Genomic DNA, 17,582 nt, shown 5'->3' with positions numbered 1-17,582 from the left:
GGCGAACCACTCAAGCACCGAGTACAAAGAGTGGAAAGGGTAGAAGAAGAATAGCAACCACAACGAATATTTCACCTTTTTTCTTCAAATACACCTCATCCTTATCGTTATCGCTGACGACACCAAAAGTTTTCAAAAAGTCTGAGCTCAGATTCCATATTCTCTAATCATAATTCCGCAATTAGACACCGAATAATTGATTATAATATATACAATAAGTCTTTATTCAATGCAAAGAAATCAACTTTATGTTATCTCACTTTTTTTCTCCACTATATTGGCGAGTATTCGCGGAAAATAGTTATTGCGTCAGTATAACCATTTCCATACCATTCCTAAGTATGAATAGTGATAATAGATTATAAGCTAAAAATGTCTCCAAAAATGAGTTCTTGGAGAAAGTGAGATATGATAAGGTATATTGCATGAAATATTGTTTTCGTGCATGTAATCGATACTTTGAGAATAAGGTCTTATCATCCGAAATGGTGGTGTTTTGAAACGAAACACTCGAGTTATCTTTGCATTACGATAAGGCGTGGCAAAGCATGTTCACGCAACGTCAACACATTTACCGTATGGACGATAGTAAAAAAATAATAAAAAAAGACATACTTTATGTGAGAATCTATATAAATAGACCACTGTTTATTCTCAAATAAAGAAACTTTTGAACACCTCCTGATAAGATGTTTTAAAGCGTCTGGAGAAATACATTCATAAATATCAAGCGGAAGAGAATAAAGGACACGGGGTAATCTACAGTTCATCCACTAGAACCATTATTTAATTAGCACTGGCACATCATTAAATGCTTGCTTGTCGTAAAGAGAGGTTAAGAACTTAAAACCCGATAAAGGATCTTATCAGCTGCCAAAAGTTGTTCAACTGATTGCCCTTTGCCCCATGGCTCGTCAACATGCATGGTACACGCAGTCGAGTACAGATCTTTGGACAAATCTAACCCCTTATTAGCAGGGCAGATATTTCAATCAAATTTCAAAAGGAAGCCAATTGTGGGATTATACACCAATAAATACCAGTGTTTACAAAGTTATAAGCACATGCTACTTGTTTTAGTTAAACGACGCGTGCGAAATGGGCAATGAATAGATAAAGATAATATTAGCTCTTTGTAACACAAGACTGAACGAAACCGCGTAATAAGTTGTTTATATAAAGAAAAAGTATTTGCAAAGCCTCAAGCAAAGAATCTGGCACGCACAGGTAATCCAAATACGGCTAGCTAAAGTCCGTCGCTAGGATCTGACCCCTTAGAAGGTCACTATGATTAATAAACATCCGATACAAGAAGCCATCGGGTAGAGTTTATTAAATACCACGGAGGTAACTGTCTCCGTCGATTTACACAAGCTGACGCTGATTGAGAACTTTGAGTGTAATCTAATTATTACATCACACAGGATGCGACTGGCTCTTACCAGGTTTCGAATAAACAAACATTAGCTCGGCCTGGCATAGAAACGAGGCGATTTCTGTTTCAAACCACGATGGAGTTCAGCCGACTAAGAGTACGGACAAACAGTTCAATGGAGCTATAGAATACATCGTGGAAAGAGCGTCTGGGAGCTCGCATGAAGCGGGTAGTTAGCAATAAAGCATCACAATGTATGCTTTATTTGCATGGTGTCGTTTAAATTCAACCATTAAATTCATACTCAATTTCACAGCCTCATTCAGCCCAGGTATGGAAGAGAATACACTCTCTGCCAAGCGGTTAAATGGGCCAATTTGTGTAGGGCTGTGAAGTGATGACCCAAATGGGGTCGGCTGAAAGGATATCACTTCCAGACGGGTTTAATTAAAGCACAAGAAAAAACGAGATCCGCAGAAATTCTCAAAAAAAAAGTCGAAAATTTTCGAAATTACCGCAACATTAGTAAAAAAAAAATCGGAGCACTATATATCTTAAACAAGTGAGAGCAAGTGCGCTCTGTAAATGAAAATCGAGATAAAGAAAGAGAGAAAACAAGGAAACTGAGAAGATACGACGAAAACACAAGTTAAATGACGACTTCACCAACCAACCAACGTGCATGAGCAATAACACGCATGCGCAAAGGGCCACTGCTGACCACTTTTATCAGTTTATCCAGGGTCCACAATAAAGGTTCGTATTGTGACTAAAGCGTGTGTAATCAGAAGACTGAAGAAAGTAGACGTGTCCTCGGCACTTGACAAAAGGTGGTAGTCCCGGGTAGGGTATGGCAAACTACCTTGGCATGTTTTGCCATCACCGGTGAAGCCTTTGATGCAATTGCATCTGAACGAGCCGAGTGTGTTCAGACATGAAGCCTTCAATGCACACATCGCCGTGCCATCAGCGCATTCATCTACGTCTAGAAAACAACAAAATTGACTATTAGAGGGCTTTCGGAACTGAACTGTGAGGGCAGACCATTTAATATCTGACGGGGGAGGGGGGGTGCCTAAATGTTCTTCCTCGATTTTTTCCCGGGCAGTTTTGCTGCTTACTTTTTTTCCCGAAGGATATGACGATTTTTTTCTGCCAGTCTGTGCGTGTTCATTTGTTTATTTTTGTTGTTTTTTTTCGGCGGGGGGGGGGGGGGGGTTATACATTCCACCCTCCCCCCGTGAAATATCAAATGGTCTGTCCCTAAATACGGCGAAAGCTCGATATAACGGACTTCCATTAGGGGCCATACTGAATATAACAGATGAGGGCATAGAATATTCAAAGAGGCGCCTCTTCTCTCGAAACAAAATATTTCCTCCCTACTTTGAAATACTTCATGAACATTCCCAAAATAAGTCGCCCGAACCTTTAGCCTAACAGCTAGACATTGAATAAAGGTGCAATACACAACTTATACAAGGCAATTACCTAGACACGTTTTCCCATCTCCTTTAAAGCCTTTGTTGCACTTGCAGTCGTACGAGCCGGGAGCATTGATGCATCGCGCATTGCCGTGGCAGTCGTTCTTGCCATTGTCGCACTCGTTGATATCTTACAAGAGAAAACAGAACGTTCATGGAATGATAAGGACATCAAGTGCCAGTTTTATCCTTTTCCACATCGTCGATACTTTCTCTATTGGTAGAAATATGGATATTTACAGCACCCGAAATAAAAGCATAAATTGACATCATTCACCGGAAAATAAGACACAATCTTTTTTAAGAGATTCTAAGAGACAGACATTGTTCTAAAAGGTAGATATTGTGTTCTCCAATCTCAAATCAATTCTGTATTATCCTTTTATAACAATAATGCTGTTCCCAGGGAATCGCTCTTTTTTTAGTTACTAACAAGCAAAGCCCACCACATGAAGCTTGCGATAACTCATGCAAGCAAAGTTCTGGAACCAGGGTATATAACACAAAATGATTATTCAAATGAATTCCCTGGAACTTGGTAGCAAGGGATAAATTGCACAATGCATTTTAAGTAAATGGGGTCTTCAAACTGTCCAAGTGAGTAAAGTGCTAGCATAGTCATACTTTACCTGCACAATTGAAGCCATTTCCCTCAAAGCCCTTGTTACATTCGCACTTGAATCCACTTAAGGTGTCAATACACTTAGCCATACGATCACACTTCGATGAGCCCAAAAGGCATTCATTTCCTTCAATAGCACCAACATCGGTAGTAGTCGGGGTCGGGGATGGTCCAACGGAAGTTGTACTAAGTTGGACTAACGTTGTTACGGGCAAAGCAATCGTGGTTTTTGGTTCAACTGTGCTTACAGGCGACACAGTGCTCTCAGGTGCCACAGTTGTTTCACGTGAAGCAGTGATCTCTGGTGCAACAGTAGTCTCAGGGGCTACAGTAGCTTCAGGTGCCACAGTGCTCTCAGGTGCAGCAGTGGTATCAGGCGCCACAGTGGTATCAGGTGCTTCAGTGGTCTCTGGTGCCACAGTGATCTCAGGTGCAGCAGTGGTCTCAGGTGCCACAGTGGTCTCAGGTGCTACAGTAGTTTCAGGTGCCATAGTGCTCTCAGGTGCCACAGTGGTATCAGGCGCCACAGTGGTATCAGGTGCTTCAGTGGTCTCTGGTGCCACAGTGATCTCAGGTGCAGCAGTGGTCTCAGGTGCCACAGTGGTCTCAGGTGCTACAGTGGTCCCTGGTGGCAGAGTGACCTCAGGTGCCACAGTTGACTCTGTTGCATCTGTGCTTTCAGACGCAGAAGTTGTCTCAAGTGCCGGGGTGGTCTCCGGTACCACAGTGGTCTCTGGTGCCACAGTGCTCTCAGGTGCCACAGTGGTTTCAGGTACAATAGGAGTATCAGGTGCAGCAGTGGTTTCAGGTGCCACAGTGGTCTCTGGTGCAGCAGTGGTCTCAGGTGCCAGAGTGCTCTCTGGTGCAGCAGTGGTCTCTGGTGCTCCAGTGGTTTCAGTTGCTACAGTGGTCTCTGGTGGCACAGTGGTCTCAGGTGCCACAGTGGTCTCTGGTGCAACAGTGGTCAAAGGTACCATAGTAGTATCAGGTGCAGCAATAGTCTCAGTTGCCAGAGTGCTCTTCGGTGCAGCAGTGGTCTCTGGTGCCACACTTTCAGGGGCCAAAGTGGCCTCAGATGCAGCAGTGGTCTTAGGTGCCACAGTGGTCTCCGAAGCCACAGTGCTCTCAAGTGCAACAGTGCTCTCAGGTGCCAAAGTGGTCTCAGGTGCCAAAGTGGTATAAGGTGCAGCAGTGATCTCAGGTGCCACAGTGGTTTCAGGTGAAACAGTGATCTCAGGTGCCACAGTGGTCTCAGGTGCAGCAGTGGTTTCTGTTGGCACAGTGGTTTCAGGTGCTACAGTGGTCTCTTGTGACACAGTGGTCTCAGGTGCCACAGTTGACTCTGTTGCAGCTGTGCTTTCAGGCGCAGAAGTTGTCTCCAGTCCGGGAGTGGTCTCCGGTACGACAGTGGTCTCAGGTGCAATAGTGGTCTCTGGTGCAGCAGTGGTTTTAGCTGTAGCAATTGTTGGCTGCTTTGTTTTGAGCTGATCCACAGGTGCCTTAGTTGCTTCTATACAAAGTTAAAAGAAAAGAAAAATCTTAATAATAAAACAGCAGAAACGTAAATATGAAAGGGTGGGGGAAAACAATAATGTTCTATAACGATTATTCAAATGCTTTCCATTGGTTGAAGCTTCAATTTAATTCAAAACTACGTGCAACTGCAGTGAAAACAACTTGTTTTTCAAGTTTGAAACATTTTTAATGAATGCTTATAGAACTGATATTATCAAAAGGAAATTATGAAACTCAAATTTGCTTCGAAATTGCTAAACACATAAAGAGAACAGCAAAGAATATCAACAGTTATTGCATAGAATGAAAGAAAAAGCATTTTACCAATCAAATAGACACTAAATAAAGGAAAGTCAAAATGCTACTTTCTCCTATTAACTATAGACATTCTAATTAAATAAACTTTGATCATTCCATGGATAACTTTTAAAATAAAATAATGACCTGTTACAGATACATCTGTCTTTGGAGGAGGCATTGTGGTCTCAGGCACAACAGTGAACTCAGGTGCTACTGTGGTATCAGGTGCAACAGTTGTTTCAGGTACCAAAGTGCTCTCTGGTGCAACGTCGGTAACAGGTGCAGAAGTGGTCTCTGGTACAACAGTGGTCTCTGGTGCCACAGTGGTCTCTGGTGCCACAGTGATCTCAGGTGCCATAGTGGTATCGGGTGCAGCAGTGGTCTCACCTGCCACAGTGGTATCAGGTGCAGCAGTTGTCTCAGGTGCCACAGTTGTCTCAGGTGGAGCGGTGGTCTCAGGTACCACAGTGGTCTTAGGTGCCACAGTGGTCTCAGGTGCCACAGTGGTCTCAGGTGCCACAGTGGTCTCAGGTGCCACAGTGGTCTCAGGTGCAGCAGTGGTCTCAGTTGCAGAAGTGATCTCAGGTGCCACAGTGGTCTCAGGTGCAGCAGTGGTCTCTGGTACAACAGTGGTCTCTAGGGCAGTGGTATCAGGTGCAGCAGTTGTCTCAGGTGCCACAGTTGTCTCAGGTGGAGCGGTGGTCTCAGGTACCACAGTGGTCTTAGGTGCCACAGTGGTCTCAGGTGCCACAGTGGTCTCAGGTGCCACAGTGGTCTCAGGTGCAGCAGTGGTCTCAGTTGCAGAAGTGATCTCAGGTGCCACAGTGGTCTCAGGTGCAGCAGTGGTCTCTGGTACAACAGTGGTCTCTAGGGCAGCTGTTGTCTTAGGTGCCAAAGTGGTAGCTGGTGCATCAGTGGTCTCTGGTACCACAGTCGTCTCTGGGGCAGCTGTTGTCTCAGGTGCCAAAGTGGTAGCTGGTGCATCAGTAGTCTCTGGTGCCACAGTGGTCTCTGAGGCATCTGTTGTCTCAGGCACAATAGAAGTTTCTAGTGCAGCAGTGGTCGCTGGGGCAGCTGTGGTCTCCGGTACCATAGTGGTCACTGGTGCAGCTGTGGTCTCAAGTGCAGCAGTGGTCTCTGGTGCCACAGTGGTTTCAGGTGCCACAGTGGTCTCAGGTGCAGCAGTGGTCTCTTGTGCCACCGTGGTTCCAGGTGCCAGAGTAGTCTCAGGTACAGCAGTGGTCTCAGGTGCCACAGTGGTATCTGGTGCCACAGTACTCTCAGGTACCATAGTAGTATCAGGTGCAGCAGTGATCTCAGGTGCCAGAGTGATCTCTGGTGCAGCAGTGGTCTCTGGCGCCACAGTGGTTTCAGTTGCTACAGTGGTCTCTGGTGCCACAGTGCTCTCAAGTGCAAGAGTACTCTCAAGTGCGACGGTGGTTTCAGGTGCCAAAGTGGTATCAGGTGCAGCAGTGGTCTCAGGTGGCACAGTGGTTTCAGGTGCAAAAGTGATCTCAGGTGCCACAGTGGTCTCAGGTGCAGCAGTGGTCTCTGTTGGCACAGTGGTTTCAGGTGCTACAGTGGTCTCTTGTGACACAGTGGTCTCAGGTGCCACAGTTGACTCTGTTGCAGCTGTGCTTTCAGGCGCAGAAGTTGTCTCCAGTGCGGGAGTGGTCTCCGGTACCACAGTGGTCTTTGCTGCAACAGTGGTCTCTAGGGCAGTTGTTGTCTTAGGTGCCAAAGTGGTAGCTGGTGCATCAGTGGTCTCTGGTGCCACAGTAGTCTCTGGGGCAGCTGTTGTCTCAGGTGCCAAAGTGGTAGCTGGTGCATCAGTGGTCTCTGGTGCCACAGTGGTCTCTGAGGCAGCTGTTGTCTCAGGCACAATAGAAGTTTCTAGTGCAGCAGTGGTCGCTGGGGCAGCTGTGGTCTCCGGTACCATAGTGGTCACTGGTGCAGCTGTGGTCTCAAGTGCAGCAGTGGTCTCTGGTGCCACAGTGGTTTCAGGTGCCACAGTGGTCTCAGGTGCAGCAGTGGTCTCTTGTGCCACAGTGGTTCCAGGTGCCAGAGTAGTCTCAGGTACAGCAGTGGTCTCAGGTGCCACAGTACTCTCAGGTGCCACAGTGGTATCTGGTGCCACAGTGCTCTCAGGTACCATAGTAGTATCAGGTGCAGCAGTGATCTCAGGTGCCAGAGTGCTCTCCGGTGCAGCAGTGGTCTCTGGCGCCACAGTGGTTTCAGTTGCTACAGTGGTCTCTGGTGCCACAGTGCTCTCAAGTGCAAGAGTGCTCTCAAGTGCGACGGTGGTCTCAGGTGCCACAGTGGTATCAGGTGCAGCAGTGGTCTCAGGTGGCACAGTGGTTTCAGGTGCAAAAGTGGTCTCAGGTGCCAAAGTGGTATCAGCTGCAAAAGTGGTCTCAGGTGCCACAGTGGTTTCAGATGCAGAAGTGATCTCAGGTGCAACAGTGGTCTCAGGTGCAGCAGTGGTCTCTGTTGGCACAGTGGTTTCAGGTGCTACAGTGGTCTCTTGTGACACAGTGGTCTCGGGTGCCACAGTGCTCTCAGGTACCATAGCAGTATCAGGTGCAGCAGTGATCTCAGGTGCCAGAGTGCTCTCCGGTGCAGCAGTGGTCTCTGGCGCCACAGTGGTTTCAGTTGCTACAGTGGTCTCTGGTGCCACAGTGCTCTCAAATGCAAGAGTGCTCTCAAGTGCGACGGTGGTTTCAGGTGCCAAAGTGGTATCAGGTGCAGCAGTGGTCTCAGGTGGCACAGTGGTTTCAGGTGCAAAAGTGATCTCAGGTGCCACAGTGGTCTCAGGTGCAGCAGTGGTCTCTGTTGGCACAGTGGTTTCAGGTGCTACAGTGGTCTCTTGTGACACAGTGGTCTCAGGTGCCACAGTTGACTCTGTTGCAGCTGTGCTTTCAGGCGCAGAAGTTGTCTCCAGTGCGGGAGTGGTCTCCGGTACCACAGTGGTCTTTGCTGCAACAGTGGTCTCTAGGGCAGTTGTTGTCTTAGGTGCCAAAGTGGTAGCTGGTGCATCAGTGGTCTCTGGTGCCACAGTAGTCTCTGGGGCAGCTGTTGTCTCAGGTGCCAAAGTGGTAGCTGGTGCGTCAGTGGTCTCTGGTGCCACAGTGGTCTCTGAGGCAGCTGTTGTCTCAGGCACAATAGAAGTTTCTAGTGCAGCAGTGGTCGCTGGGGCAGCTGTGGTCTCCGGTAGCATAGTGGTCACTGGTGCAGCTGTGGTCTCAAGTGCAGCAGTGGTTTTAGCTGTAGAAATTGTTGGCTGCTTTGTTTTGAGCTGATCCACAGGTGCCTTAGTTGCTTCTATACAAAGTAAAAAGAAAAGAAAAATCTTAATAATAAAACAGCAGGAACGTAAATATGAAAGGGAGGGGAAGAACAATAATGTTCTATAACGATTATTTAAATGCTTTCCATTGGTTGAAGCTTCAATCTAAATCGAAACTACGTGCAACTGCAGTGAAAAAAACTTGTTTTTCAAGTTTGAAAATTTTTAATGAATGCTTATGGAACTGATATTATCAAAAGGAAATTATGAAACTCAAATTTGCTTCAAAATTGCTAAGAACATAAAGAGAACAGCAAGGAATATCAACAGTTATTGCATAGAATGAAACAAAAACCATTTTACCAATCAAATAGACATTAAATAAAGGAATGTCAAAATGCTACTTTCTCCTATTAAGTATAGACATTCTAATTAAATAAACTTTGATCATTCCATGGATAACTTTTTAAAAAATAATGACCTGTTACAGATACATCTGTCTTTGGAGGAGGCATTGTGGTCTCAGGCACAACAGTGGTCTCAGGTGCTACTGTGGTATCAGGTGCAACAGTTGTTTCAGGTACCAGAGTGCTCTCTGGTGCAACGGTGGTAACAGGTGCAGAAGTGGTCTCTGGTACAACAGTGGTCTCTGGTGCCACAGTGGTCTCTGGTGCCACAGTGATCTCAGGTGCCATAGTGGTATCAGGTGCAGCAGTGGTCTCACCTGCCACAGTGGTATCAGGTGCAGCAGTGGTCTCAGGTGCCACAGTTGTCTCAGGTGGAGCCGTAGTCTCAGGTACCACAGTGGTCTCAGGTGCAGCAGTGGTCTCAGTTGCAGCAGTGATCTCAGGTGCCACAGTGGTCTCAGGTGCAGCAGTGGTCTCTGGTGCAACAGTGGTCTCTAGGGCAGCTGTTGTCTCAGGTGCCAAAGTGGTAGCTGGTGCATCAGTGGTCTCTGGTGCCACAGTAGTCTCTGGGGCAGCTGTTGTCTCAGGTGCCAAAGTGGTCTCTTGTGACACAGTGGTCTCAGGTGCCACAGTTGACTCTGTTGCAGCTGTGCTTTCAGGCGCAGAAGTTGTCTCTAGTGCGGGAGTGGTCTCCGGTACCACAGTGGTCTCAGGTGCAACAGTGATCTCTGGTTCAGCAGTGGTTTTAGCTGTAGAAATTGTTGGCTGCTTTGTTTTGAGCTGATCCACAGGTGCCTTAGTTGCTTCTATACAAAGTAAAAAGAAAAGAAAAATCTTAATAATAAAACAGCAGGAACGTAAATATGAAAGGGAGGGGAAGAACAATAATGTTCTATAACGATTATTCAAATGCTTTCCATTGGTTGAAGCTTCAATCTAAATCGAAACTACGTGCAACTGCAGTGAAAAAAACTTGTTTTTCAAGTTTGAAAATTTTTAATGAATGCTTATGGAACTGATATTATCAAAAGGAAATTATGAAACTCAAATTTGCTTCAAAATTGCTAAGAACATAAAGAGAACAGCAAGGAATATCAACAGTTATAGCATAGAATGAAACAAAAACCATTTTACCAATCAAATAGACATTAAATAAAGGAATGTCAAAATGCTACTTTCTCCTATTAACTATAGACATTCTAATTAAATAAACTTTGATCATTCCATGGATAACTTTTTAAAAAATAATGACCTGTTACAGATACATCTGTCTTTGGAGGAGGCATTGTGGTCTCAGGCACAACAGTGGTCTCAGGTGCTACTGTGGTATCAGGTGCAACAGTTGTTTCAGGTACCAGAGTGCTCTCTGGTGCAACGGTGGTAACAGGTGCAGAAGTGGTCTCCGGTGCCACAGTGATTTCAGGTGCCATAGTGGTATCAGGTGCAGCAGTGGTCTCACCTGCCACAGTGGTATCAGGTGCAGCAGTTGTCTCAGGTGCCACAGTTGTCTCAGGTGGAGCGGTGGTCTCAGGTACCACAGTGGTCTCAGGTGCAGCAGTGGTCTCAGTTGCAGCAGTGATCTCAGGTGCCACAGTGGTCTCAGGTGCAGCAGTGGTCTCTGGTGCAACAGTGGTCTCTAGGGCAGCTGTTGTCTCAGGTGCCAAAGTGGTAGCTGGTGCATCAGTGGTCTCTGGTGCCACAGTAGTCTCTGGGGCAGCTGTTGTCTCAGGTGCCAAAGTGGTAGCTGGTGCATCAGTGGTCTCTGGTGCCACAGTGGTCTCTGAGGCAGCTGTTGTCTCAGGCGCAATAGAAGTTTCTAGTGCAGCAGTAGTCGCTGGGGCAGCTGTGGTCTCCGGTACCATAGTGGTCACTGGTGCAGCTGTGGTCTCAAGTGCAGCAGTGGTCTCTGGTGCCACAGTGGTTTCAGGTGCCACAGTGGTCTCAGGTGCCAGAGTAGTCTCAGGTTCAGCAGTGGTCTCAGGTGCCATAGTACTCTCAGGTGCCACAGTGGTATCTGGTGCCACAGTGCTCTCAGGTACCATAGTAGTATCAGGTGCAGCAGTGATATCAGGTGCCAGAGTGCTCTCTGGTGCAGCAGTGGTCTCTGGCGCCACAGTGGTTTCAGTTGCTACAGTTGTCTCTGGTGGCACAGTGCTCTCAGGTGCCACAGTGATCTCAGGTGCCACAGTTGACTCTGTTGCAGCTGTGCTTTCAGGCGAAGAAGTTGTCTCCAGTGCGGGAGTGGTCTCCGGTACCACAGTGGTCTTTGCTGCAACAGTGGTCTCTAGGGCAGTTGTTGTCTTAGGTGCCAAAGTGGTAGCTGGTGCATCAGTGGTCTCTGGTGCCACAGTAGTCTCTGGGGCAGCTGTTGTCTCAGGTGCCAAAGTGGTAGCTGGTGCGTCAGTGGTCTCTGGTGCCACAGTGGTCTCTGAGGCAGCTGTTGTCTCAGGCACAATAGAAGTTTCTAGTGCAGCAGTGGTCGCTGGGGCAGCTGTGGTCTCCGGTAGCATAGTGGTCACTGGTGCAGCTGTGGTCTCAAGTGCAGCAGTGGTCTCTGGTGCTACAGTGGTTTCAGGTGCCACAGTGGTCTCAGGTGCAGCAGTGGTCTCTTGTGCCACAGTGGTTCCAGGTGCCAGAGTAGTCTCAGGTACAACAGTGGTCTCAGGTGCCACAGTACTCTCAGGTGCCACAGTGGTATCTGGTGCCACAGTGCTCTTAGGTACCATAGTAGTATCAGGTGCAGCAGTGATCTCAGGTGCCAGAGTGCTCTCCGGTGCAGCAGTGGTCTCTGGCGCCACAGTGGTTTCAGTTGCTACAGTGGTCTCTGGTGGCACAGTGCTCTCAGGTGCCATAGTGCTCTCAAGTGCGACTGTGGTCTCAGGTGCCAAAGTGGTATCAGGTGCACCAGTGGTCTCAGGTGGCACAGTGGTTTCAGGTGCAAAAGTGATCTCAGGTGCCACAGTGGTCTCAGGTGCAGCAGTGATCTCTGTTGGCACAGTGGTTTCAGGTGCTATAGTGGTCTCTTGTGATACAGTGGTCTCAGGTGCCACAGTTGACTCTGTTGCAGCTGTGCTTTCAGGCGCAGAAGTTGTCTCAAGTGCGGGAGTGGTCTCCGGTACCACAGTGGTCTCTGTTGGCACAGTGGTTTCAGGTGCTACAGTGGTCTCTTGTGACACAGTGGTCTCAGGTGCCACAGTTGACTCTGTTGCAGCTGTGCTTTCAGGCGCAGAAGTTGTCTCTAGTGCGGGAGTGGTCTCCGGTACCAAAGTGGTCTCAGGTGCAACAGTGATCTCTGGTTCAGCAGTGGTTTTAGCTGTAGAAGTTGTTGGCTGCTTTGTTTTGAGCTGATCCACAGGTGCCTTAGTTGCTTCTATACAAAGTAAAAAGAAAAGAAAAATCTTAATAATAAAACAGCAGGAACGTAAATATGAAAGGGAGGGGAAGAACAATAATGTTCTATAACGATTATTCAAATGCTTTCCATTGGTTGAAGCTTCAATCTAAATCGAAACTACGTGCAACTGCAGTGAAAAAAACTTGTTTTTCAAGTTTGAAAATTTTTAATGAATGCTTATGGAACTGATATTATCAAAAGGAAATTATGAAACTCAAATTTGCTTCAAAATTGCTAAGAACATAAAGAGAACAGCAAGGAATATCAACAGTTATTGCATAGAATGAAACAAAAACCATTTTACCAATCAAATAGACATTAAATAAAGGAATGTCAAAATGCTACTTTCTCCTATTAACTATAGACATTCTAATTAAATAAACTTTGATCATTCCATGGATAACTTTTAAAATAAAATAATGACCTGTTACAGATACATCTGTCTTTGGAGGAGGCATTGTGGTCTCAGGCACAACAGTGGTCTCAGGTGCTACTGTGGTATCAGGTGCAACAGTTGTTTCAGGTACCAGAGTGCTCTCTGGTGCAACGGTGGTAACAGGTGCAGAAGTGGTCTCTGGTACAACAGTGGTCTCTGGTGCCACAGTGGTCTCTGGTGCCACAGTGATCTCAGGTGCCATAGTGGTATCAGGTGCAGCAGTGGTCTCACCTGCCACAGTGGTATCAGGTGCAGCAGTGGTCTCAGGTGCCACAGTTGTCTCAGGTGGAGCGGTGGTCTCAGGTACCACAGTGGTCTCAGGTGCAGCAGTGGTCTCAGTTGCAGCAGTGATCTCAGGTGCCACAGTGGTCTCAGGTGCAGCAGTGGTCTCTGGTGCAACAGTGGTCTCTAGGGCAGCTGTTGTCTCAGGTGCCAAAGTGGTAGCTGGTGCATCAGTGGTCTCTGGTGCCACAGTAGTCTCTGGGGCAGGTGTTGTCTCAGGTGCCAAAGTGGTCTCTTGTGACACAGTGGTCTCAGGTGCCACAGTTGACTCTGTTGCAGCTGTGCTTTCAGGCGCAGAAGTTGTCTCTAGTGCGGGAGTGGTCTCCGGTACCACAGTGGTCTCAGGTGCAACAGTGATCTCTGGTTCAGCAGTGGTTTTAGCTGTAGCAATTGTTGGCTGCTTTGTTTTGAGCTGATCCACAGGTGCCTTAGTTGCTTCTATACAAAGTAAAAAGAAAAGAAAAATCTTAATAATAAAACAGCAGGAACGTAAATATGAAAGGGAGGGGAAGAACAATAATGTTCTATAACGATTATTCAAATGCTTTCCATTGGTTGAAGCTTCAATCTAAATCGAAACTACGTGCAACTGCAGTGAAAAAAACTTGTTTTTCAAGTTTGAAAATTTTTAATAAATGCTTATGGAACTGATATTATCAAAAGGAAATTATGAAACTCAAATTTGCTTCAAAATTGCTAAGAACATAAAGAGAACAGCAAGGAATATCAACAGTTATTGCATAGAATGAAACAAAAACCATTTTACCAATCAAATAGACATTAAATAAAGGAATGTCAAAATGCTACTTTCTCCTATTAACTATAGACATTCTAATTAAATAAACTTTGATCATTCCATGGATAACTTTTTAAAAAATAATGACCTGTTACAGATACATCTGTCTTTGGAGGAGGCATTGTGGTCTCAGGCACAACAGTGGTCTCAGGTGCTACTGTGGTATCAGGTGCAACAGTTGTTTCAGGTACCAGAGTGCTCTCTGGTGCAACGGTGGTAACAGGTGCAGAAGTGGTCTCTGGTGCCATAGTGGTCTCTGGTGCCACAGTGATCTCAGGTGCCATAGTGGTATCAGGTGCAGCAGTGGTCTCACCTGCCACAGTGGTATCAGGTGCAGCAGTGGTCTCAGGTGCCACAGTTGTCTCAGGTGGAGCGGTGGTCTCAGGTACCACAGTGGTCTCAGGTGCAGCAGTGGTCTCAGTTGCAGCAGTGATCTCAGGTGCCACAGTGGTCTCAGGTGCAGCAGTGGTCTCTGGTGCAACAGTGGTCTCTAGGGCAGCTGTTGTCTCAGGTGCCAAAGTGGTAGCTGGTGCATCAGTGGTCTCTGGTGCCACAGTAGTCTCTGGGGCAGCTGTTGTCTCAGGAGCCAAACTGGTAGCTGGTGCATCAGTGGTCTCTGGTGCCACAGTGGTCTCTGAGGCAGCTGTTGTCTCAGGCGCAATAGAAGTTTCTAGTGCAGCAGTAGTCGCTGGGGCAGCTGTGGTCTCCGGTACCATAGTGGTCACTGGTGCAGCTGTGGTCTCAAGTGCAGCAGTGGTCTCTGGTGCCACAGTGGTTTCAGGTGCCACAGTGGTCTCAGGTGCCAGAGTAGTCTCAGGTTCAGCAGTGGTCTCATGTGCCATAGTACTCTCAGGTGCCACAGTGGTATCTGGTGCCACAGTGCTCTCAGGTACCATAGTAGTATCAGGTGCAGCAGTGATATCAGGTGCCAGAGTGCTCTCTGGTGCAGCAGTGGTCTCTGGCGCCACAGTGCTCTCAAGTGCAAGAGTGCTCTCAAGTGCGACGGTGGTCTCAGGTGCCAAAGTGGTATCAGGTGCAGCAGTGGTCTCAGGTGGCACAGTGGTTTCAGGTGCAAAAGTGATCTCAGGTGCAACAGTGGTCTCAGGTGCAGCAGTGGTCTCTGTTGGCACAGTGGTTTCAGGTGCTACAGTTGACTCTGTTGCAGCTGTGCTTTCAGGCGCAGAAGTTGTCTCCAGTGCGGAAGTGGTCTCCGGTACCACAGTGGTCTTTGCTGCAACAGTGGTCTCTAGGGCAGTTGTTGTCTTAGGTGCCAAAGTGGTAGCTGGTGCATCAGTGGTCTCTGGTGCCACAGTAGTCTCTGGGGCAGCTGTTGTCTCAGGTGCCAAAGTGGTACCTGGTGCATCAGTGGTCTCTGGTGCCACAGTGGTCTCTGAGGCAGCTGTTGTCTCAGGCACAATAGAAGTTTCTAGTGCAGCAGTGGTCGCTGGGGCAGCTGTGGTCTCCGGTACCATAGTGGTCTCAGGTGCAACAGTGATCTCTGGTTCAGCAGTGGTTTTAGCTGTAGCAATTGTTGGCTGCTTTGTTTTGAGCTGATCCACAGGTGCCTTAGTTACTTCTATACAAAGTTAAAAGAAATGAAAAATCTTAATAATAAAACAGCAGAAACGTAAATATGAAAGGGTGGTTAAAAACAATAATGTTCTGTAACGATTATTCAAATGCTTTTCATTGGTTGAAGCTTCAATCTAAATCGAAACTACGTGCAACTGCAGTGAAAAAAACTTGTTTTTCAAGTTTGAAAAATTTTTAATGAATGCTTATAGAACTGATATTATCAAAAGGAAATTATGAAACTCAAATTTGCTTCAAAATTGCTAAACACTTATAAAGAGAACAGCAAGGAATATCAACAGTTATTGCATAGAATGAAACAAAAACCATTTTACCAATCAAATAGACATTAAATAAAGAAAAGTCAAAATGCTACTTTCTCCTATTAACTATAGACATTCTAATTAAATAAACTTTGATCATTCCATGGATAACTTTTAAAATAAAATAATGACCTGTTACAGATACATCTGTCTTTGGAGGACGCATTGTGGTCTCAGGCACAACAGTGGTCTCAGGTGCTACTGTGGTATCAGGTGCAAAAGTTGTTTCAGGTACCAGAGTGCTCTCTGGTGCAACGGTGGTAACAGGTGCAGAAGTGGTCTCTGGTACTACAGTGGTCTCTGGTGCCACAGTGATCTCAGGTGCCATAGTGGTATCAGGTGCAGCAGTGGTCTCTGGTGCCACAGTGGTCTCTGAGGCAGCTGTTGTCTCAGGCGCAATAGAAGTTTCTAGTGCAGCAGTAGTCGCTGGGGCAGCTGTGGTCTCCGGTACCATAGTGGTCACTGGTGCAGCTGTGGTCTCAAGTGCAGCAGTGGTCTCTGGTGCCACAGTGGTTTCAGGTGCCACAGTGGTCTCAGGTGCCAGAGTAGTCTCAGGTTCAGCAGTGGTCTCAGGTGCCATAGTACTCTCAGGTGCCACAGTGGTATCTGGTGCCACAGTGCTCTCAGGTACCATAGTAGTATCAGGTGCAGCAGTGATATCAGGTGCCAGAGTGCTCTCTGGTGCAGCAGTGGTCTCTGGCGCCACAGTGGTTTCAGTTGCTACAGTGGTCTCTGGTGGCACAGTGCTCTCAGGTGCCACAGTGGTCTCTGGTGCCACAGTGCTCTCAAGTGCAAGAGTGCTCTCAAGTACGACGGTGGTCTCAGGTGCCACAGTGGTTTCAGGTGCAACAGTGCTCTCAAGTGCGACGGTGGTCTCAGGTGCCAAAGTGGTCTCAGGTGTCAAAGTGGTATCAGCTGCAGCAGTGGTCTCAGGTGGCAAAGTGGTTTCAGGTGCAAAAGTGATCTCAGGTGCAACAGTGGTCTCAGGTGCAGCAGTGGTCTCTGTTGGCACAGTGGTTTCAGGTGCTACAGTGGTCTCTTGTGACACAGTGGTCTCAGGTGCCACAGTTGACTCTGTTGCAGCTGTGCTTTCAGGCGCAGAAGTTGTCTCCAGTGCGGGAGTGGTCTCCGGTACCACAGTGGTCTTTGCTGCAACAGTGGTCTCTAGGGCAGTTGTTGTCTTAGGTGCCAAAGTGGTAGCTGGTGCATCAGTGGTCTCTAGTGCCACAGTAGTCTCTGGGGCAGCTGTTGTCTCAGGTGCCAAAGTGGTACCTGGTGCATCAGTGGTCTCTGGTGCCACAGTGGTCTCTGAGGCAGCTGTTGTCTCAGGCACAATAGAAGTTTCTAGTGCAGCAGTGGTCGCTGGGGCAGCTGTGGTCTCCGGTACCATAGTGGTCTCAGGTGCAACAGTGATCTCTGGTTCAGCAGTGGTTTTAGCTGTAGCAATTGTTGGCTGCTTTGTTTTGAGCTGATCCACAGGTGCCTTAGTTGCTTCTATACAAAGTTAAAAGAAAAGAAAAATCTTAATAATAAAACAGCAGAAACGTAAATATGAAAGGGTGGTTAAAAACAATAATATTCTGTAACGATTATTCAAATGCTTTTCATTGGTTGAAGCTTCAATCTAAATCGAAACTACGTGCAACTGCAGTGAAAAAAACTTGTTTTTCAAGTTTGAAAAATTTTTAATGAATGCTTATAGAACTGATATTATCAAAAGGAAATTATGAAACTCAAATTTGCTTCAAAATTGCTAAACACTTATAAAGAGAACAGCAAGGAATATCAAC

At 47.0% G+C, this 17,582-nt stretch overlaps 1 protein-coding gene across 12 annotated transcripts in view; it reads right to left on the bottom strand.

Moving 5' to 3' along the window:
- The window catches only part of LOC5521794 (mucin-19), a 73,731-nt gene that overhangs the window by 44,351 nt on the left and 11,798 nt on the right, over positions 1-17,582 (bottom strand). For 8 of the 12 annotated variants that reach the window (XM_048723235.1, XM_048723247.1, XM_048723245.1 and 5 more), the window contains 9 exons: positions 15,925-17,286; positions 13,986-15,473; positions 12,808-13,539; positions 10,242-12,359; positions 9,064-9,795; positions 4,528-4,991; positions 3,489-4,365; positions 2,867-2,989; positions 2,238-2,360 (listed from right to left, as the gene is read on the bottom strand). In XM_048723235.1, the coding sequence (XP_048579192.1) occupies positions 2,238-2,360; positions 2,867-2,989; positions 3,489-4,365; positions 4,528-4,991; positions 9,064-9,795; positions 10,242-12,359; positions 12,808-13,539; positions 13,986-15,473; positions 15,925-17,286 (8,019 nt within the window). The remainder of the gene's footprint in view (positions 1-2,237; positions 2,361-2,866; positions 2,990-3,488; positions 4,366-4,527; positions 4,992-9,063; positions 9,796-10,241; positions 12,360-12,807; positions 13,540-13,985; positions 15,474-15,924; positions 17,287-17,582) is intronic. The other 4 variants (XM_048723237.1, XM_048723238.1, XM_048723241.1 and 1 more) reach the window with 4 other exon arrangements.

Source organism: Nematostella vectensis, chromosome 2 (assembly GCF_932526225.1).
Source record: "Nematostella vectensis chromosome 2, jaNemVect1.1, whole genome shotgun sequence".
NCBI lineage: Eukaryota > Metazoa > Cnidaria > Anthozoa > Actiniaria > Edwardsiidae > Nematostella > Nematostella vectensis.
The sequence above is the reverse complement of the archived record's forward strand: the minus strand, read 5'-3'. Positions and strand labels throughout refer to the sequence as shown.